This window comes from Prionailurus viverrinus, chromosome D4 (assembly GCF_022837055.1).
Source record: "Prionailurus viverrinus isolate Anna chromosome D4, UM_Priviv_1.0, whole genome shotgun sequence".
Lineage (NCBI taxonomy): Eukaryota > Metazoa > Chordata > Mammalia > Carnivora > Felidae > Prionailurus > Prionailurus viverrinus.
The window spans coordinates 59,008,601-59,031,609 of NC_062573.1; the positions used below are offsets into that span (position 1 = coordinate 59,008,601).

The window sequence follows — 23,009 nt, forward strand, 5'->3', positions numbered from 1 at the left end:
AAATGAGGAAACTGAGGCTCAGGGAGGCTACATAAATTACCCACACTTACAGAGCTGGTGAACAGCAGAGGTGGGATTCCACACCTGGTCTGACTCCAAACCCAGCCACCTTTCCCAAACCTGCCACGTGGCTGCTCTTCACTGTGTGGCAGGGGACACAGGGTGCATGCTGCAGGCCAAGGGGCAGAGAGGGTGGGAGGGCGAGTAAGATTTAGCTCCATTCGGGAAGAGGTCACAGTCTAGTTGCGAGGTTTGAGGGAAAAAGAAAAAAGTGAGGGAAAAGAGGCAGGTACCAAATACTGGGGGGAGTTCAAAGCTTCTAGAAGAGTAAGTATTGAATTGGGAGTGGACTGATCAGTCTGGGCTATTCAGAGTAGGTGATCTTGAGCTGGTTAGTGAAAAATAAACAGGATTTCAACAGGCAGAAGGAACTCGAACAAAACCACACAGGTATGCACAAACTTGAAGATTTCAGAAAATGTTAACTAGTCCAGTAAGCGTGTAAAGGGTGGGGATGGCAGGGAAGAGAAGTGACCAAATATTTGGAACTAAAACATAAGCAGGAACCAGTTTAGCTGCCATATCCTCATTAGCACTGGCATCCAATTCTTTAAAGCAGAGGTTGTAAACTGGGAAAGTGTTGCCCATACCTCTGGGTATGTTTGCTTGGCATAGTATTCTTTAAATTACTAAATTTCACATAAAAATCCAGATTGAGAACTTCCTTTAAACAACTACGAGTCCAGGCTCCCCCGAGCCCTCCCGTCCACACGATGACAATTGGCCCTCACTGATGCGCAGCTCCCAGTTGGCCTGAGGCCTCACCCCTCCCTAACCTATTACACCAGCCGCGTTTCAGTCTTCATTAGTTGCCAGCAGACATCTGAGATGACAAATCCCGATTTAAATTTTTATCTTATTAGTAAAGAACCAAAACCATACACAGTCAACATCACCACAACCATAACCACAAGGGAGTGCCTGGGTATGCCACAGCCTGACCTGAGCTCCTAGTCTTTGCTCAAATGTCCACTATCAGAGAGCCCTCTAGTGCCTTCTAAAACTCAGCTTCCCACCACTCTCTCTGGCTTCATCTGCCTTCCAGTCCTCACCACCTGACGTGTTACAGATGTGTTTGTCTGTTTCCCCATTCTCTCTCCTATCCCTGCATTGAGAACCCCCAGGGCTCAGGGACTTTTCTCTGTTTACACAGCTCTCTCCCCAGCAAGCAGCACAGTCCTGGTGCACAATAAGCCCTCTACATATCTGTTGAATGAACAGATGCCTGTGAAGAGAATCTGACTCTGGGTGGGGAAATGCTTAGGGTCACTGTAAACCTACCTGCTGTGCTTTGGCCCAGAACACATCTTCCAAGTGAGTGGCGAACCCTTCGCTCAGCCACTCCTCCGTCCAGTCCCGGGCCCCGATGGCTAGGCCAAACCAGGCGTGAGCGATTTCATGGCAGAGACGGGTCCCACAGAGATGGCTGTTTCCCGTCAAGACGCTCTGAGAGAGGAAGATGATGTGTGGGCTGTGGATAATGGGGGAGAAAACACACGGAGTCTTGTTAGAGCCTGCCCTCGTGGTTGCCCCATGGGGCGGCTTTCTCAGCCTGGCGAGCCTGTTATTATCATGTGCATGCCAGATCATGACGGATAGGCTTGCAGCTTAGATGCTTTCAGAAACAAATAAAGTGGCAGTTTACGTTTCTGGCAGCGGTTCAGGTGGCCGTTTGTGCCAAGCAGTCGTCTCCGTCACCCAACGGCTATTACCTGTAATGAGTAACCTGCACCAAAGTTTTATGCCGAAGAAATTACAAGGCAATGGAAGCATTTACTCTGAAATCTGGACTGTAAAAGAAGAGCAGGTGTGAGACTGTGAAGCCCATGCTGTCAACAGAGTGATCAAAGAAGCCCCTTCAGCCAAAAATCCGAGCAGCTTACACGCAAATTGAGAAGTCATGCAGAAGGACAGGAAAGGCCGAGAAGAATGGAACCAAAAATTTTCCATTTCGGACTGGGGCTGGTTATGGAGTTAACACACTAACAGGTGCCGTGGATGGGTGAGGTTTCTGAGAGACTCAGATGAAGGCCCAGTCTCTGTAAGGCAAAGATTTTCAAAGGTATCATCTCCTATCTGTAGCTGCTTATACATTCACATGACATAACAAAATTAGGCAGGGGGTGGGGGGAGCCAACACACCCAGGTGTGCAAATGGCCCCAGGGCTGGCCCCAGCTGGGGAGATTTATCTAATCTCATTTTCCATACCTTGTTTTAAAACCCCAAATACCATGATTAGATTGCATAGACAAATGGGAGGAAGGGAGGCTGAAAAAAAGAAGAGGCAGATAGAAAACCTCCTCTGCTTCCACCTTCCACATTTTTCATTTATCCAGGACTTGTTTACACTTTTATTAATGAAGAATTTGCCTTAAAAAAAAAAAAAATCCCTCCTCCTTCATTTGAACAAGAACAGTTGGGAAACCTCCCAAATTAAGAAACTGTACACACGGGTTCCCTCCTTCAAAAGCCATTTGTTTGCTACCACGCCGGCTCTGCACAAGCCGGGACTGCTTGCAGATTTGTCCTCCGCCCCCACGGCCACCAGTAGAGAAAACCCCACCTGTATTTCCCTTGCACAACATCTCCCATTCAGCTCGGAGAGCTCCACTGAAATCGTAGGAGCCACGTGTGCCAAAATAGACAGCTTTCATGTGAAATAATAACAGGGCAAGCACGCAAATGAAGTGTCTGCCAGGCCCTCAGCAGAGTCCACCAGAAACCCCAGGAATTAAAACGTGTGGTTGGGGCATTTAGGATGCGGCGGGTGGGGGAGGGGGGCAATGCAGCAGCCACCAGCAGTAGTTCAGAGGACAGAATCAGAAAACAAAAAAGGAAGGCAGGGAAGAAGGGAGGACAGGAGGGCCGATGGAAGCAAGGGAGGAAGGAACTGACAGGCACAGGAGCTAACCTTCTTACTGAGAAAGTCACCCCATAGAGAAGACAAACTGTGAAACCTGGCATTTTCGAGTAAATGACCCCTTGCTCTGGCATGTGCAGCGCTACAAAGGAAAGCCACAGAAATGTACCAAGTAAATAACATTCCAGACATACTGCTGGCAGCGCTTGGCCCTTTTGGCTAAAACAAAACAGAAGTAACTGCAGGCCTTGTAAACAGGCTCAAAGAGGAGTCTGCATCGGAAGGGTCTGCTGGCCAGAGACACAGACGGTGCGCACGTAGTTACAGAGACTGGACGACTGACCAGTCCACTCAACCCACGAAGGTTACACAAGCTGATGACTGTGAAGTCACGGCCAGACTGTCCACGAAGAAAATGCCTGCCCCGTCCTCGGTGATGGCTCCCTGTTCTGTCCCAACGTGGAAGTCCAGCCAAGGCCCATTTATGCAAATATCAAAGTCTAGAGAGCCTGAAGGAATGCACAAAAGCAGCTGCGTGGGGGGTGAGGGGTGGCTGTGCGCTTTCCTGCCCTTTAATCTTTTCCCTCCAACGGCCTTTGTTGTCTCCGCCAGACCTCCCTCCCCACCTGCCAGTGCTGTGGAGACTCCACCCGGCCTGGCCTCCGTGCGTCTTGGCCGGGCTCAGGACGGGACCAGCGTGGCTGGAATCCTACATTCCCACTTCCCATCCCCAGGCCCTTCTTCCTAGCCAGGAATATAAGGATTTCCTACTGTCTTCGGAGAAAGATCAAAGCTTAAATATCCTCCTGGGCCGGAAGGAAGGGTGTTTCATTTGATATAAGTGACCCTATTATCAGTGGAAAACATGACCTTCTCCCTGAAAAGCAATTTTCCAGTTGAGAACCAGACCCCAAATCCTCCTGCAGTGGAGTCTGCACTCTGAGCTTGGCTTTTTACCTGTGGGCGACTCTGGGGTGGTATTTCCCTATGAAGAAAATGGCTTCTTTCTTAAAACTAAATTAAAAACATGGATTAAAAATGGAGTAAGGTTTTGATAATCTTTCTCAAGGGTTATTAACAAAATTCTGACACAAAAGGACCAATAGAATTTACTTTTAAGGAGAATTTCCTCCTGTCGACCCTAAATGTCAGAATTGCTCATGTTACGTATGATTTTTACCCTGTTTTTTTTTTTCAACAGTGAGTGAGGAAAAGTATAATGCTCTTAAACTCACTTTAAGGAGTAATATTAAATACTCCTTTACTGGCAGATAATCTACTTCCTGCCCACCTTCAAAACAGGATGGATGTTTAGAATTTTCTACTTCTACCTTAACCTTGATTTATAAGTTTCACCCCTGGGCTCCTCACACATTCCCGCATTCTCAGAACCTTATTCATGGTCCTAATCAGCCAGTGGGTCATCTGTCTTCACTCTGACAAGGCCCATTTGAAAACAGGTTGTCTTGTTTCCCCCTAAAAGGGCCTGTGTCAGCTGCCTCTACAATATGCCAAATTGTCGATTCATCACTGCAAAGGATGAAGATAATCACTTCAATGATATCTTCATCCTAAAAACTGTTTTCTTTTTAAATTCACAGAATTTATCACTTTTCCCAAATAAGAGATGGGCAGAAAAGTAATACTTCCAACTCTCAAAAAGCAGAAGCCTCCTGGGTTGTATCATAAATTCTCCCTTGCTACAAGTGGTCGGAGGAGGACAGGGGGCAGAGGAGGGGGGCGGCACAGAGCGACAGCAGGACACGTGTTCCCATTCTTTCCCAGGGGACCACCAGCAGGGCTGCTCCCGACAGAGGCCACGTGGTGGTGGATGTCTGCTGCCTTGCCCCTCGAGATTAAAAATATCATTTCTGGCCTGAAAACAGCTTCCCAGGACTGTTCCTAAAAGCTACCTCTCCATCCAGATTAGAAGGCTGTGTCTGTTAATGTAAAACATGCTTCTAGCAGAGGAGGAAGGAGTGCCTTCATTACTCTCAAGAGCTGCTCCAATCCTTCGGGAGGAATTCAATTTGGAACGGAAATGGAGAATTTCATCAGATCTTAAGCAGGGGCTGGTGTGTGATTTATTTCAGCTTTGTCCAGGGAGACGTGACCAGTGTGGCCCATCTTGCTGCCCAGGGAGAGGTACAGCACTTAGGGGCTCCAGCTCCACGTTGCCGCCCAGCGGGTCAGAGCAGGCTGCTGGTGGGACCGAGACAGGAAATGGCTTTTGGTTAAGGCCACCCCTCCCATCATACTGGAGCTGATCCCAATTCCCCCGGGGTGGGGGGGTGGGGGGAGGAGGAGCAGATTCACTTTTTCTACAGATCCTTGGGAGGGGCATCCAGGAAACAGATTTATAGCCTTCGAGCTTGAACTTCTTAGCGGTTCAGTTTTTCACAATCTCAACAATACGTGGACTCCAATGTCCCATTATGGGGAGGAAGGAAGAAACCAGGAAAGAGGCTCTTTTCCCTGCAAAGTCAACCTGGATAGTTTTAAGGGTCTCATAATCATGTGAAAGCAGCTTTTGCTTGCATGACTTAATTACTTGCTAATTTAATTTGGACAGCTAAAAGTAAATTCATAGTAGCCTGGGGCAATCTGCAAGGGAGACCAAATCTTAGTTACCACTCCCTAAGATTCAGAATGTGTTTTCTCTTTCATCCTTAAGGTTAGCGTGATACATGTCAAGCCCTTCAACCAATGTGTTTACAAACAAAAATGCTCAATCTGGAGCCCCTCTTCTCTGCAATGAAATCCTGTAGTCCCTATCTCTGGCATGCAGTCTGATGTAGGGGAGGCATCTGTGGTCCCAAAGGCAAAGGGGTGGCCCAGATGACCTGGAGAGCCCCTGCTCCCATCTGGCTCCGAGACTGCTCAGTAGGAACTAGTTATGCTTCATTTGCCCCATCTGGCATCCCACTGTGGTCACACAAGGTAGTTTTTACACTGGAGCTGTAGGAGATGAGGGAATGTTCTTTCAGGGATATGGGACTTTCAGGAGCTTGGGGTAGAAACCAGCTCTAAAACCTTGAAGAAAACCTACTACATCTGATCAACACTGAGATCTAGGTTTGGGAGAAAAGGCTAACATTAGCATAAGTTTTCCTTTAAAAATTCTGAATAGCAAACAGGTGGCAAAACATCTACTCATTTTCCTAAATGAATTCAGGTTTTTAAGTTTTTATTTATTTATTTTGAGAGAGAGAGGGAGAGGGAGAGAGAAAGAATCCTAAGCAGACTCTGCTGTCAGCGCAGAGCCTGATATGGGGCTTGAACTTATGAACTGTGAGATCATGAAATGAGCCAAAACCAAGAGTCAGACGCTCAACCAACTGAGCCACCCAGGCACCCCTACCTAAATGGATTTTGGCTGAAACTACCAAATAACTACAGCAGAGAGTGACTAAGAGGATCCCCAGACCACATTCCAGAGGCTTCTACCAAAAGCAAATCTTCCTTCTAAAGATTCATATTGCTTGAGTGCTTGCTATGTGCTGGGCACTATATGATATATATATATATATATATATATATATATATATATATATATATAATCTGATCTATCTCATGACCTCAGGAGATAGATTTTATTATTATCCCCATTTTACAGATTCTAAAAGTGAGGTAGAAAAAGGTAAAGTGACTTATGGAGTATTTCTATTCATACAGTCTTGACCCTGAAGCCTTACTCTGCCCAACTCTGCCCAGGGTCATTTGGTTTAGATCTGCAATTTCTGGGCTCCCATCCCCTGTGCTAGCTCAAGCCCAGTGGTGCAATAATGTCCTTGATGGAGCCCCATCTTCAGAGTCCACCCAAGGGAAGCCACCAGCCATGCCCTGGGACCTCTGTTCCCTAAATGTATGTCACAGCCAGAACCGGCCAGGGTTACCAGACTTTTGATCGGTAGACCTTCAGCCTCTTCCTTGTGGGAAAGCAGGTGAGGATGGAAGGGACAGGGGGCAAAGCGAGGAAAACATTACCACTCCACTTCTGATGCCTTCAAAGGGCCTAAATTCCTGAATGTAGCACCTCATTCTTTCTAACCCTGTCCTACAGGAGTCCCTCATGGACCACCACAAGGGGATGCTTAGACAAGCAGGTGCAAAGGTGCTTAGGCCCATCCCTAGGAGGCCAGGAACATGCCAGACTCTCCCTGCCTTCTATCTCCCACCCATTTTTGCTAACTCCTGATGTTCCTTTTCCTAAATAGACTTTATTTTTTAGAGCTGTCTTAGGTTCAAAACTTAGGTTCTGCAAAACGGAGCAGCAGGGAACAGAGAGTTCTATATACCCCTCTGCCCACAAATGTATAACCTCCCCTACTATCAACATCCCCCACCAAAATGGTGCATTTGTTATTGTAATTGATGAATCTACCTTGATGCATCATTTTCACAGTCTACAGTTTACATTAGTTTCACTGTTGGTGTGGGGCATTTTCTATGGGTTTGGACAAATGTATGACATGTAACCACCATTATAGCATCACACAGAGTAGGTTCACTGCCTGCAACAATCCTCTGAAATTTTTTTCAAGAAGAGATGGTTTAAAGCAGGTCGCAAGCTCAAAGGTTTACAGGAGCCAAGAACATAATACAATGAGGGATGCAGAGATGGGGGAAATGGATAAAAAGATAAGGGGAGTAGACAAAAAGATGGGAGGAGCACACAAGGAGACAGAGAAATAGACAAGGAGAGGGGGAAGCAGTCAAGGAGAGGGGGAAACAGATCAAATGAGAAAAGCAGATTACAAAAGGAAGGAGGAAATAGACAACAAGATGGGAAGCAAATAACAAGATGAAGGAAGTAGATTAGAGGGTGATAATAATATAGGGAAATAGGTAACTACAAGATGGAAGTAGAAAACAATAGGGGGAAATAGGCAGCAATTTTTTCAAACCCCAGGTCAAAGCAAATAAACCTATGGACAGGGGCTACAATCTTTCTCCTCTCTGGTTTAAAGCAGTAACCTTAGGTGAAGAAGCTCATGGTTTCATTGCACACTGAGGTGTGCATCCTACCAGGGTTCAGTATGGGGCTCATGGCGGACAGAGAAAGGCTCAATAGCTGAGCACAGATGACAGCTGGGAGGAGAGATGGGGTTCCAAGTGAGGCACAAGGAGGGAAAAAGGGCTGGCGCTGGGGACACCAAAACATTTTTGCCCACTTCACAACTTTGTTTAGTGTTGGCCTTGGCCTCTTGCTAATGGAAAAAATCATAGCATGGCAGCAACAAAACGCAGAGACCACCTCTCGTTCTAGCAAACACAAAGATCACTTCCGACTTGAGAAAACAGAGATTTTCTTTGGCAGAGTGCTTAGCTGTCAAAAAGCAGAGCAATAGACACCGTACTCCTGCACCGCTGGGCAATCAGTCCATTGGGAATGCTGTCTAGACCTCAGCCCTGAATGAAAAGTGGAGACAGTGCTAGCAATGAGCTATCAGGAGTTGGCTACATCTAACTGGGGCTACCCTGCCTGAGGAAGGCGGTGGCGGTTGGTATCTCGTGGTTATGCTGATCTAAAAAGCTAAATAAAGCCACAAGTGAAGCTTAAGAATCATAGGTAGAACTAGTATTTGAATTATCCAACCAGATTTGGACTCCTTTCCTTCTGAATCCTAATGTGCAATGTCTACCTAAGGAGTCTTTGGATTTTCACAGACGAAAACAAAGAAAGAGCTTTTTTTTTTTTTTTTTTAAGTTTATTTATTTATTTTGAGAGAGACAGGGAGAGAGCACATGAGCTTGAGTGGGGCAGAGAGAGAAGGACAGAGAAGATCCCAAGTAGACCCCCTGCTATCAGTGCAGGGCCCCACGTGGGCTCAGACCGTGAGATCGTGAGATCATGGCCAGAGCCAAAACCAAGAGTCGAACACTTAACCAACTGAGCCACCCAGGTGCCCCAAGAAACAGGTTTTTTTGAAGTTACTGAACACTCTGATGTTTTGGACACCGGGGACCTACCCATACCAAAACTACATGAACAATATTTATTGTAGTTGAGCATGTCTTTTGAAATCACTAAATTACTTATGAACCAAGAGCTGTGTCCTGCAGGATCTGGAGAACTCTCCTGGTAAGTAATTACCAATTAAAACATGTTGGCAGCCTCCACAAAAGCACACGGATGACAAAATGTGATTCCACTCCTTCACCCCCTGCTCCCGTCCTCCCCAACCAGGGTGATGATGTTTGTTCCCATAAAAAGAGCTAATAAAATTAGCTTCCCCTGTGATACAGGGGAAATTTTATTTAATAAAATAATGCATTTTGCTTCATTCTCATATTAGCAACAAAATGGCGCAACTCAGCACCATAATATCTCATCCAGTCGGTTTTTGCTGCGTGTACAGGTCTGTCATTCGTGGCCAGGTGGAAGCCTGGAAAGCTGCTTCGATGAAGGAATATGTTCAGGCAGTTTGCACCACCCTCAGTAAGAACCACATGGTTATGGGTTTCCCTTGAAATACGGTGTGAGCACTCTTTGGATCCACAAACCACGTCCTCCCATGTTCCTTGTCTAGAGAAAGAAATTGCGGGAATTTCCCCAAGAGTACTCAGAAATTTAACTGGGGTGGAGGGGAGGTCATCAGTTGCTTCCACCACTGAGAGGCACTCTGGGAATCTGAAACCTCAAGATGTACTTAGGAATATGTTTAAGTGCTGTGCAGGGGGCTGATGAAAGCATACAGGGGGCAAAAAGGTGGGTCTGGACAGCGATAGGCCTGAACACAGCAGGGTGCTGCAAACTGATAGAATGACTCCTGGAAGCAGATCTATGCAGAAGGCACAGGGTCCTCCTGCCAGACAGCCACACTGTCAGCTAGCTTCCAAAGCACTAGGGTACTCTGTGTAGGAACAAGCACCAGAGCTACCTTAGGGTATGAGGTAACTCAGATCTCTAACTAAATCAAAGGTAGATCCAGGAAGACAGAATTAAAGGAAGCTGAGTTCAAGTACTCCCTGCTGGTTGGTCCAATGGTGGTGGCGGTAGTGGAGAAAAATGAGAGGAAAAACAAAATAATGATGATGGTAAACTCTGAAGACCTTGCTTACTCTCACCCAGGCATGGTTCTAAATACTTTACATTCACTAACCCGTTCAATTCTAACAATCCCGTGAGGGAGATATTACTATCCCCCATTTTACACACAAATAAACCAAGCCACAAAGAAGTTACATCGCTGGTCCAAGACCCCATAGCAGATGTCAAATCTGACTCAAACACAGGCAGCCTGGCTTATGTATGTGTTTTGCTTGATCAACACCAGTGTGTTTCAGAATCATCCAGAGGTAGGGTTGCTAGATAAATACAAGACACCCAGTTAAATGTGGATTTCAGATAAACAATGAATAATTTTTTAGGGTATGTCATGCCCCGTGCATTATCTGCTAAACCTGGCAACCCTACCTGGAGGGCTCGTTAGAATAGATCATCGGGCCCCCACCTCCAGAGTCTGACTCACAGGCCTGGTTGGGGTCTGAGATTCTACATTTCTATGAGTTCCCAGGTGATGCTGATGTTGCTGGTCCAGGGATCACACTCGGAGAGCCACTGATTTACATTGTGGTGGCTGTATTGCTCTAATTAAAAAAAAAAAAAAAAAAAAAAAAAATCCACCGTCAAAGTTTCTAAGTGGGAGTATTTCACCTTGAGATCCAGATTTTCTAATTATACTGAAAATTTGAAAGATTTGGCCACACTAAACCCATATTCCCATGTAGCAACTGCAGCTGAATAGCAGGTGACCCTTTGAGTGGGAGCCTGGGCCCTCAGACCCCAGCTCCCCACCACTCCTTTCTGTCTCCCCACCACTGGCTGAGTCCACTTGTGTGTTTTTTCTCCCCCTTTCTTACAGCAGGAGTAAGGGCAAAGTGAAATATTTCTTCTACCTGCGTCTCTATTAAAAGTAGGCAGAGAAGACGAAGTGTTCTAGGGAATCCTCTGCCATGCACTCATTTTCATCTGCTGCCTCACTCCTTATAAGCATGTGGATTTAATCTCTTAGTTTTTCATGAAACATTCTACTGTCAAACTTGTTGGTGTCTATAAAACAGTTTAGCAGACTCTTGCTTCGTGGAGAGGACAAAGACACAAACTCCTGCCTCGCTCAAGCCATTCACTACAAATTCCATATTACTAAGAGTGGAATTAATCAGGTTGATTGTATTTTTGAAATCCAAACACAGTTTCAATTATTACTAGTCACTAATGGCTTATAATGAAGGCAGAGCTTGTTAGCTAAGCAAACAACTGGCATGTTTGTTTAAAGTGTAAATAGAAGGGAAATTCATGAATTAAATGAATGAATTCGCTGATTGTTCTCTTTAGGCTGTAAAAAAGCATTCAGCTGCCACAATATATATCACCACCTTTGCTGAAAGGATTAGCCTGCTCAAGTTGTCTTTATCCGGTCAGGGATCTTCTTAGTAATTGCTCAGGAAGTAAATGTCTCTCTGAGTTTTTGAAAGTACTCATCTGCATCAGTAAGTGCCATTAAGGACAAGGGATCACCTGACTGTTGGAGGTTCATAAATAACTTTGCTTTTAAGAACAATAGCCATATTCCCTAATCTTTATTTGACTCCACAAATAGACTAACAGCATGCTTGAGGATATAAACAGACAATATGCCTCATATTTTCCAGGGTGGTCCTAGAAAGTATGGGGCAGAGGGTCATTCTCAGAGGTTTTGAACTTAACAGCATTTCCCTTTAAAAGGTAATAAAGTGCACCAGAAACGAAAAATAAACAAATAAAAGGTTTCACTCTTCAGTCTTCTGGTTTTTAACTAAGCTTTTCATTTAACAGAAAAGACAACTCACACTGGTACACACGAAGAGGGGTTCTCTTCTTTCCTATAACAAGACGTCCAGAAGAGGGTGGTTGCTGGGGTTGGTTCAGTGACTCAGCAATGCCAGTCAGAGCTCTAGATCTTTCTATCATCCCATTCTGCCAGCCATCCTTCCTATTTTCACTTTCGTCCTCACACCTGCCATCTCATGGTCTCAAGTTGGCTACCGCAGCTCCAGGCATCACATTCATGTTCAACATAAAACAAAAAGGCAGGAGAAAAGGGGTGCTGTGCCAGCAATATCTATTGCTTTCATCAAGAAAGCAAAACTTGCTCCAGAAAGCCCAGAGCAGATTTCCTCTCACTGGTTACCCAAGGCTGTAAAGCAGCATGGGGAAGAGTCTCTTTGGCTTTTTCTGATTCCATGGCAGAGGTGGGCAGGAAGAAGGGGTTTGCATATAGATGTAGGGCCAGCCACAGCACCCGAGTTCAGCCGGTCCTTCTCATAGATGTTAAAGAGCCACTCCTTGGGTCTCTTAGAATGCAAATACTTCCAGAAGAGCTACTGTGCTAAAAGAATTCACCCTTAAGTGTTAGTAATGTATCTCATATTTTTCTAGACAGGAGGCAGTTTGAACGCAGGGACTGCAGGATGGGCAACAGTATGTACTTCAAAGCCATATTCTACCTATTTCCCAACTTACCCTGATGCTGGCTGACATCTGGACTCTTATTTTACCTTCTTATCCTCCACAGAAGACTGAAACCCATTCAAGCTAAAGGTAATGCTATCTATATATTATGGTGATTTTTAAGAACTCAAGCTTTGGGGACAGAGCCATGGGTTTAACTCATGGTTCTCCCATTTACCAGCTGCAACACTGTATCAGTTTCCTGTTGCTGCTATAACAAATCACTACAAATTTAGAGGCTTAAAACAACACAGATCTCCATTTTACCATTCTTCAGGTCAGAAGTCTGACATGGGTCTCACTGCTTTTAGAAGTCAGGACATTGGGCCTTGTGTGTGTCAGGAGGGAGGTGACTGGAAGGAGGGGGGGCATGGGTTCTTCTGGGGCATTGGTCGCATTCTGCTTCTTGATCAGGGTGCTAGTTACAAAGCTATATTCAGTTTGTGAATGCTCGATGAGCTGTACACTTAAGCTGTGCACTTTTCTGCAATGTGTTGTCCTTCAGTGAAAGGTTAAAAACAAGCAGACAAATATCTTGGGGGGAGCTGTCTCCATTTTCTTCTCGGAAAAATCAAGGCAAAGATTAAGCCAGAGTCCCATCAGTAGGGACAGGAACGAGACCAGAGACTGGGAAGCCTTCCCCTAGTTCTTTGAGCTGAACGTAGTCCAGGCCAGTTTCCAACACTAGTTATGTATATACTTTAAATCTCTTGAGAAAACTTTTTTTTTAAATTTCTTTTGCCATAGAGTCACATTTCTATTACAAGTAAAAGGTACCTTGTATCCTTCAGACACACCTGTAAAAACAGAACTGATACTGCCATATATCCATGTCTGCTTCATTTTCTTTCAGACACAGTGGAAAACATGCCACAATAATAAGCCCCTTTTCCATCCTGGCCAGCTGGAAAATTACGTTATGATTGAAATGACATCATACAGCTATGACACTCAGCCAGCGGCCGCTCTGAGAAATCTGGGTGAGGCAGTGACAGCATGGATGTGAACGCCACTCGCAATGAATCCCACCTTTTATTAGCAAGTGACTTTTTTATTGCCATGACATTTTGAAAATGAAACTGTGGCAGCCACACTGTCGGAGGCCATTGATCACCCAACGTCCCCTATCGCCATAACTAACCACACTGGCCAAACAAGACAAGAACGGGACTAGGAGAAAGTTCGTTTTAAATAACTAGTTCCAAAGGCAAAAGACCAGGGGCTGAGGCCATGCCCGCAGTGACTCTTAGGGGGTGGGTTAGCATTCCCTCTACTGCTATCAATTGTTTCTCAAGTGACCTCCAGTAGTGGTCATCATAATAATAGCATAAGGAGTAGCAGTAGTAGTAGAACCTACACTAACATCCTTCGATGTAGAATACTGACATTTCTGTAACGTAACACTCCAAGCAAAACCCAGCATGCTGATTAGGCAAATAAAAACAGGACAAGGCCCTGACTCTCCTCCATCTTTACAACTTTTGGGACGAACCACATGAAACTGCTGATATTTGACCATTCTCAACGTCCAAAGATGAGCGATCTCATATGGCTCATCCTATCGACTGTCCCTCCCCCACCCAAGATCCTGCTCTGCAGCAATGTCAGGAGCTGCCACGAGATCTGGGAAAATTCCCATACTTCTCAAGCAGCAGGGAATTAGAAACACTGTTGCATCCCACTGCGGAAAAGTGCAGATGACAGATCCTGGGCAAATGACACTGCGTTGTCCTCAGAAAGAGGTGGACCCTGCCTAGGTCAGTGCCCCAGATCAGAGCCCTCTCTGGCCAAGGCCAACTCAGTGTGAAGCTGGGCATCTCAGGTCAGGAGCAGATCCTGAAGTCAAAAGCAAAAGCAGGAGTGGGCCAGAACAGGGAGACTGGAGCAGCGATCACTCCCACGCCCTGAGGGAAGCCGAGTGTATCCGCAGCTGATGCGCTGGGTGCCTAACGGCCACCTAAGACCCATGTCCGGAAGCCAGAGGCAATGAGGCTGGGGTGTCATGGCAGAGAAGCTGGAATGGCAACCGAGTGGTGTGATTTTAGTGACCCAGCCTCACAAAGACACCTGACCCTTCCGTAATAGAGTCAGCCCCCATGGATTCAGGTATTACATGGTCCCAGGGCCCAGGGGGAGATAGACAGCACACTGTTTCATAGCCACTGTGCACAGGATGAACATGCACGCGATATTTGTTTAGCCAGCTGCCAGGAAGGGCTCTGGGAAAGAGAACAGGTTCATTTTGATGGAGGACTGGAGGTGGGGAGGAGAGGTGAGCACAGGGAGCACTGTCAAGGAGAAAAACTCAGCCCATGGGGGTCATGGGGGTGAGTAAGAGGAGCAGATCCAGGGCAGGAACACGGGATTCAAAGGCCTGGGTAGAATCTGGCTCACAGGTGGGAGATGGGCTGGGGCAGGGAGATGAGCTAACACTGAAGCTGGGGAAGGTATGAGACTGGTTCTGGAATCCCTGGACAGTACATCCAAAAGCGATCTTAGAGACCTGCCCCTCCCCATTCTACATATGAGAACACAAAGACCCAGAGAGTGAGCTCATTCATTCCACATGGTGAGAGCTGCCTGTGCCACAGCTAATTCATGTCAGACCCAATTCTGCCAGACATTTTATTCTAAAGTGTTTCACAAAATCCCAGTTACAGCAGAACCAGCGGAGCCCCCTTGCCTGAGACTGGTGTCTCACTCAAAGCTCGTGGCGACTGAGGGCAGACATTGGTGGACGCCATCTTCTCTAGCCATGGTCACAAAATGCTTCTGAGATGGATGTTACCCACCTAACAGCCACTGATTACTGGGATGCGCCCTCTGGTAAGATTTGGCTTTTTCTCCTACTGACAGAGGGCTACCCTGAAGGAAAGCTTCAACCACATTGTTTTTGTCTGTTGGGTTTTTTTTTTTTTTCCGCTCACCAGTTTCACATAGGAGGAAAAGAACAACAAACAAGAAAAAGAGAACACTTCATGCTATTTTCTTGGTATAAAAGGTGTCATACCTTCAGTGTGTAACTAACGGTTTACTTAACTGTTTTCAAATTTTCTCTCTCGTTCTTTAATTCATTTTTTTAAGGCTCTGCAAACTGACCTTTGGGTTGAACACATCTATGAAAAGAAAGCCTGGCGTAAAGAAAAACTGGGTTATGATGGAGCGTCAAGGCAGGTAACCTTAACTACAGTGTTTGCAAAAGCAAACACTGTAACGTATGAAATAAAATATTAATAGCCATTACCTCAGTTCTTCTGAGAACAGACCTGACTCACAGTTTTTGTGTGGCGTGATTTCCACACGAGCCTCACCGTGAACACTGCTCACGTTACCAGGCGATTGAAGCCTCAAAGCAGGAGAGACCAAGTCGAGTGTGTGTTTTTATTCCATAATGTCATGGGCAACGTTGCTTATTTTGGCGACCAAGTTCAGTTCTCCTGAATTTACCACCTAGTGCACATTTAAGACTAATCACCTAAACATATACCAGGAGGGTTGGCAAAATTATTTTCAACTTAAAAAGGAAAATATTGGAATAAGATGAATGTCTCCTGGTGATTTATCAGTGGCTAGAGATGCAATCACTCAGCTGAACCCTCTGACATTTGAAAGCACAAAGAGGGCAAAATATTTGTGTTAGTGGATGTATTTCCAATGCCTCATATGTGGGAGTTGCGAATGAACATAACTAGATTTTTTAATTCTGTGTGGATGGTGTTAACGTACGGCAAACACATTCAGCTTCTCGGGGGCTTATGGTAGGTCTGGTTTCTCCTTTTCTCCCTCTTTCCACTGTCTTCCTGAAAAGTTTTAGGTTCATAGTGGCCTAAAAAGCAACTGTTTTGACAGTTTTGTATATGATGATTATTTAGCTGAGTTAAATAAAGAATAAGAGTCAAGTGCCTACCTCAGTACCGGCACACAGAAAACTTGCCACAAATGTTAGTCCCTCCTTCTTATGCTGTCTCTTAGACCGCTAAGTGCTTTCAAGTCCGTGTTTAGAATTGATTCTTCAAATCCCCCATGAGATAGTGTAAAGTGAACAGTCCGCTTTTATTGGCGGGGGGCCCAGAGGGAGAGGATGGCTAATTTACTCCTCCAGACGGGATGCTGGCACAGTCCACGGCTGGACTGAAACTAGCTCTCTCGGTCACAGCTTAGCGGCAGGGGTTCCTGAGCTAAACTGCTTCTTGAGGTGGCCTGCCACACCGAGGTGTGTTTTTTAAATCTGTGCAATAAAATTTGGTGTGGTTGGAGAGGTGGCGGCGGACGGGAACCCACCCACAGGCAAATGACGTCAAAAAGCTAGAGGGAAACATTGGGCTTCTCTGTTCTCGAGAAGCTTCTGCTATGTTAAGCAACCTGAGAAGGAAGCTGACTTTCCATTAAAAACCAGCCGCTTTGGCAGTCGTCAGAGACAGCCTGGGGTCTATACTTCCCCTCTCAGGAAAAGAGGGGAAAATAATTTCCATAAGTTGGAAAGGAAGAAACCTGGAGTTCAAAGAGTCTTAGTGCTGGAAAGGCACTTAATGGTCATTTGGGGCAACTACCACTTCCAAACAGCAAGGAAGGAAACTGAGGCTCAGAGCAGGTTGGGGACTGAGTCTTGGCTTCTGGATGTCCAGGGCAGCTCCTTCTCCAGACTGTCACAAAGACAGCTGCCTACCTACACCTTTGTGAGTGGCTCAAAGGAGAAAATACCTTGCACTCCAGTTTGCAGAGGGATCGTTTCAATAGAAGTTCATGGATGACTGAAGGGGGAAATGTGCTGTCCCACTGATACTCTGAGGCCCAAGATCTTGCTTGGGAAGAAGCTCTGGAGAGGCTGGGATGTGTGTGTGTAAGGGGCACACCTTTGCCCATAACAACGTGATGTGTGGGGTTGAGCACACTTTGCAGTGGCCCCTGCACCCTGAAACTCTGGGAAACCATACTGCGTGGGAACCGGGGCCAACCACCAGATCTCTCAGATCTTCAGCTTTCTCCTTTGCAGAAAGGACCCTGAGATGACAGCTAAGGGACGACTGGGAAGCAGCATGCAAAAGTCACCAAGCAGCATTGTCCACACATTCCACACGAGGCTGCAAGTTCAGCTTTACTCTGTGTGTTGGGAAATCAATAAGCCCGATTTAAAAATACCATTATGTTGCTCACAAATGTGTTTGTATTTTCTTTAGTAAATTAACTCTCCCATTAGTGACTTCCCAAAAGAGACATTCTTCAATTAATAAATCGCAATATCCTTATAATTTTAAAAGGCCATTCACATCCATCTGTTCTTTCTCTTTTTAACTGAACCTTAACAGCTTAGTGAGGATTGTGGATTTTTTCCCTTTGGGGGAGAAAATGAAGGCTCAGAGAGAGGAAAAGACTGACCTGAAACAGCAAGCTCATGGGTAGGAGCTGGAACTCAAGCCCAGCTCTTCTTTCTAACTGGACTCTGGACATGTGTGCAGTAGGACCAGCGTTGGTTCCATGGTCTACAAAGTGAATTCACTCAGGGAACAGAAATTCTTGGTCCAATACTGGGTTGCACAAACAGGACACATAGGGTGGACACTGGTGCTGATCCATCCATTCACTCAGCAGATGTTTACTGAGAGCCTGCTAAGTGTCAGGCTCTGTGCTGGGTGCCTGGGATACATTCATGAACAAAAGGGGCAGAGGCTGGGGTGGTCAGAGAGATCACAGTCTAGCAGGGGAGACATTCAGTAAGTGGTACTTACTTTCCCTCCCTTGGTTTGTGTTTTTTGTGGTGCAAAATCAGATCTGCACCGCCCCCCCCACCTGCTTTATGTTCTGCTTGCTCAAGGGCCTCTGTAGCCCTCCCCTCAGAGGCCCTGATCTCCACTCCCTGTGGAAATGACAGTGGTGATGGATGGTTCTGCACAGTGTCTGACTGCTTTAGTTTGAGTGGTGGCAGTTGTTAGTGATGGACATTATTATCTGATCACTGATAGATTTCATCATGTGTAGCTTTCTATCATGGCATTTACTGGAAGTGTGTGTGTGTGTGTGTGTGTGTGTGTGTGTGTTTCCCAGAATACATTTTATGGTAAGTTTTAAAATGGTTGGGGCAAAAGTGTGAGGTGAGCAACTTTCCAATAAGGGCTCGATGATGCATAGACAGAAGGTGCATTTGAACAAGGTTATCCCTGTACATGTAACTATAGAAAAGAGATGACAGAAGAACATGTGTTTTTACTGTTTTGATTAAACTAGACTTTTAAGTCAAATTTTTATCTTTTTTCTTTTCTATATGCAACTCTTAGTTTCTTGATCCACACAGGCTGGCTCCTTCCTCTTACCTCTATTATTGGAGGGGTTAGGACAGTTATTTAATGCAATCCCTACATAATAACTGCTTTTATAACATTTTAAAACCACTTTTCTTAAACAATATGTAAGTGGAGCATAAAGAAACCAATATTTTAAATTTACTAAAAGATCACTGATCGCTCTGGAGCTTGTTCCTGTGGTGAATGAAATGCATTCTTTAATCAGGGGGGGAAAAAAGGATGAGAGGGAAAACAGCACATAAAAGCATAAGTAGCAACTCAAAAATTATTTTCTTGGTTTATTTTATGTTGCAGCTACACAAGCCATCCCTTTTTGTGTACCCATCAATAAGATATCTGTTGTGCTTTTGTACAAAGAACAAAGATGCTTTTATCAATTCTCAAAAGTCTGTAGGACAAACCATTCATGCTGTCAAACCCCCTAAAACCCTTTCAGCAAATAATGAAATCCATCAGTGACAAATGTCAACATACTAATTTGTTAAATGCAAAACAAAAGCAACATTCAGACAAGGCGCTTCATTTCATGTTATATCAGCACTCCAATTTGTACCAAGTTTATGGCAACCCACAGATCATGCAATATTAAACAGGACTGTATTATAATGACTAAAACTGGAACAATAAACTCTCCTTAGCTAGAATGCTAATAGCAGCTGAAATACTGGCTATGATTTTAGTACATTCAACTGCTTCCAAACTATCAGAATTTCCATGAAGACACCTATTTGTAGTAAAGAGTGGTGGTGTACATGACCCAAATACATGGATTCCTCGTGGATAAAAAAAGAAATTTGAAAAATAAAATGGAAGTCATAGGGAAGACTTAGAACTCAGTTCAACAAGACCACTTGGAGCAAAATGAAATTCTTAAAGGTCTGAAATGTACAATGGAAGGATCTTCCTGATTTTTATTGTTGATCATGATAAAAGGACATGTACTTTTTAATTTGTTCCTTTTTTTTTTTAGTTTATTTATTTATTTTGAGAGTGAGAGAAAGAGTATAAGCAAGTGAGGGGCAAGGAGAGAGAGAGTCCCAAACAGTCTCCACACTGTTCAGCGATGTGGGGCTTGAACCCACAAACCATGAGATCATGACCTGAGCTGATATCAAGAGTCAGACACAACCAACTGAGGCACCCAGATGCCCTGATAAAATGGATATTTCAACTGAGGTTGTCATATTCCGCATTATGGCAGATTTTAAAAAGAAAAGCCAGAAGAGAAAAGGGGATGGGTGATGCTGAGAGGTGGGGCTCTATACTTAGTGAGAGAGAGAGAGAGAGAGAGCCATTGACGTTTCCTATGATTTTTTTAAAAAACAGCTTCAGATGATGCCCAGTGCCCTAGAGGACTCTCAGTGAAGTAGTCAAAGAGCTAGTGGGTCTGGCAGGCTTCGAGGCCAGACAGAACTTGAGTACAAATCCTGGTTCAAGTGCATGACAAGCGTGTGACTTCAGGCCAAGTTCTTTACCTCTCTGGGCTGCAGTTTCTTATCTCTAAAATGGACATCACACCCACCTTGGCAGGGAAGCTGTAAGGATTTCCAAAGTCATGTACAATATTGATACATGAATGTCTTGGCCAGACTTCCCTCAAATCGTTTCATTTTACCCCCTTTACTTTCAGAGAGATTAATTTAGTTGGGCTTGTGGGCACTCAACTGAAGATATAGCAAAGAGCACCATTTTGGACAAGAAGAAGGCTAAACTGTGTAGTTATGGTGTGCAGTCAAATCGCAGCAAATGGCAATCACATGGCAATCTCAAGTGTTTTACTGATATTTTAAAAAGTGTATCTAGTTTGGATTTCCATGTATCTTCAACCAATTCAATTACCATAAAGACAGGGTAAGGATGACACCTGCTGTGTATGACCACAGATCCATTTGCTACCATTCTCCCCCAGCACTGGGGCCTGCTGCCCTTTTACAATCTTTAAAACAGAAGCAAACAAGCAGAACTACTTCAAGAAACAGAAATATGAAAAGTTATCACAGAAAGATAAAAATGAGCTTCCAATTTTCTTCCCTAAATGGAGTGTGTGTACACGTGCGCATACATACACATTAAGAAAATTGTAGCAAGCTCAGGGCCAGAAAATGTGCCTAAACTGTGATGAAAGAGGTAGACAAACATATCTTTGTAGAAGATAAGTTACACAAATCACACCACTAATGTGTTGGGTAAATTCCCAACTGGGCAATTGCCACCTGCCTGTTTAAAGTCCCATTCCTTGTCATTTCTTTTGGATACAATACCTGTCTATGCTTCCACTCCTAAAAGGGGGCATGCTGTTGGGGAAAACACTGAGCAGCTGCTGTGTTTTGCCCACGCACTAACCTGTGTTTTGGCAGCTGACCCGCTCACCTTCCTCAGGAGCTGAAGCAACAACACACAAAGCAAAATCTAGCCAGCTTCATTATTTTTTTTCTCACTTTCTGAGCATCATTCACACGTAACCCTATTCACCCTTTTTCACCCCTTTTCATTTATGTGTGTGTAAGAAACAATAAATGACATACTCACTGGAAATTGAAACATGACTTTCTTTCCTGATTAAACAATTAACAGCACACACAAGTTCAACTGCAACACTTTGACACTCAAAATGTGGTCTGGAACGAGGACCATCAACATCTCCTGGGAGCTTACTAGAAATGAAGAATCTTGTACCTATCTCAGCACTGCCAAATCAGGATCTGCATTTTAAACATGATCCCCAGTGGATTTATACACATATTAAAATTTTAGAAGCACTTTCCTAAGTGAAAAGTGCATGTGTTTTAAGTGAAATCAATTGAAGAAGTCAGATTTTTTTTTTCATTCTCTTATGGATAGCAATATGGGTGTGAGACACTGGAGGGGGTGGGGGTTAGTCCTAAGGACTCAGGGTTAATCCCACATTCAAAAGATAAAACTCACATTTAGCAATCAGAGGAATACCGGCCACATATGGAACACTGAGCCAAGTGGAAGGGGTTTAAGGATGATATGTATAGGGTCTGTCCTTCCATTTAAAACACTCACTATATCCTCAACATAATAAAGGCCATTATATGACAAGCCCACAACTAAAATCACAGTCTACAGTGAAAAGCTGAAAGCTTTACCTCTGAGATCAGGAAAAACACAAAAATACAACTTTGGTCAATATTAGGAGTCCTAGACTTCTAATAATATTACAAGTCCTAAACAAAGCAATTAAGTAAGAAAAAGAAATGCAAATTGGACAGGAAGAAGTAAAACTGTCACTGCGGATGACATATTATATAAAGAAAATCTAAAAGATTCCACCAAAAAACTAGTAGAGCTAATAAATAAACTCAGTACAGTTGCAGGATACAAAATTAATATACAAAAATAAATTGCATTTCTATATACCAAAAACAAACTATCAGAAAGAGAAATTAAGAAAACAATCCCATTTACAACTATATTGGAAAAAAATAAAACAGCTAGGAATAATTTTTTTTTAAATCATTTTATTTTTTTCATCATGATAAGGGTACTCTTTAATTCCTATCCTCTATTTCCCCCATTCCCTCCCCCCAACTTACCCTCTGGTAACCACCAATTTATTCTCTATACTTAAGAATCTGTTTCTTGGTTTGTCTCTCTTTCTCTTTTTCCTTTGCTCATTTGTTTTGCTTCTTAAATTCTACATGACTGAGATCACATGATATTTGTCTTTCTCTGGCTGACTTATTTTGCTTAGCGTTATACTCTTTAGTTCCATCCCTGTTGTTGCAAATGGCAATTATCCATTCATCTATTGATGGACATTTGGGTTGCTTTCACAGTTTGGCTATTGTAAATAATGCTGCAATAAACGTAGGGATGCATATATCCCTTTGAATTAGTGTATTTGTATTCTTTGGGTAAATGCCCAGTAGCGCAATTCCTGGATCATAGGGCAGTTCTATTTTTAGTTTTTTGAGGAACTTCCATTCCATTTTCCACAATGGCTGCACCAATCTGCATTCCCATCAATAGTGCTTGATGATTCCTTTTTCTCCACATCCTCACCAACACTTGTTTCTTGTGTTTTTGATTTTAGCCATTGTGACAGGTATAAGGTGATATCTCATTGTGGTTTGATTTGTATTTCCCTGATGATGAGTGGTGTTGATCATCTTTTCATGTGTCTGTCGGCCATCTGAATGTCTTTTTTGGAGAAATGTCTGTTCATGTCTTCTGCCTATTTTTTAACTGGATTATTTGGTTTTGGGGTGGTGAGCTGTATATGTTCTTTATGTATTATGGATACTAACCCTTTATTGGGATACATCA

General features: G+C 44.2%; 1 protein-coding gene across 6 annotated transcripts in view; it reads right to left on the reverse strand.

Annotated features, from left to right (window-relative positions):
• AOPEP (aminopeptidase O (putative)) overlaps positions 1-23,009 on the reverse strand; it is a 349,846-nt gene that overhangs the window by 157,496 nt on the left and 169,341 nt on the right. For all 6 annotated transcript variants that reach the window (XM_047829009.1, XM_047829006.1, XM_047829007.1 and 3 more), the window contains exon 7: positions 1,342-1,531. In XM_047829009.1, coding sequence (XP_047684965.1) covers positions 1,342-1,531 — 190 coding nt within the window. The remainder of the gene's footprint in view (positions 1-1,341; positions 1,532-23,009) is intronic.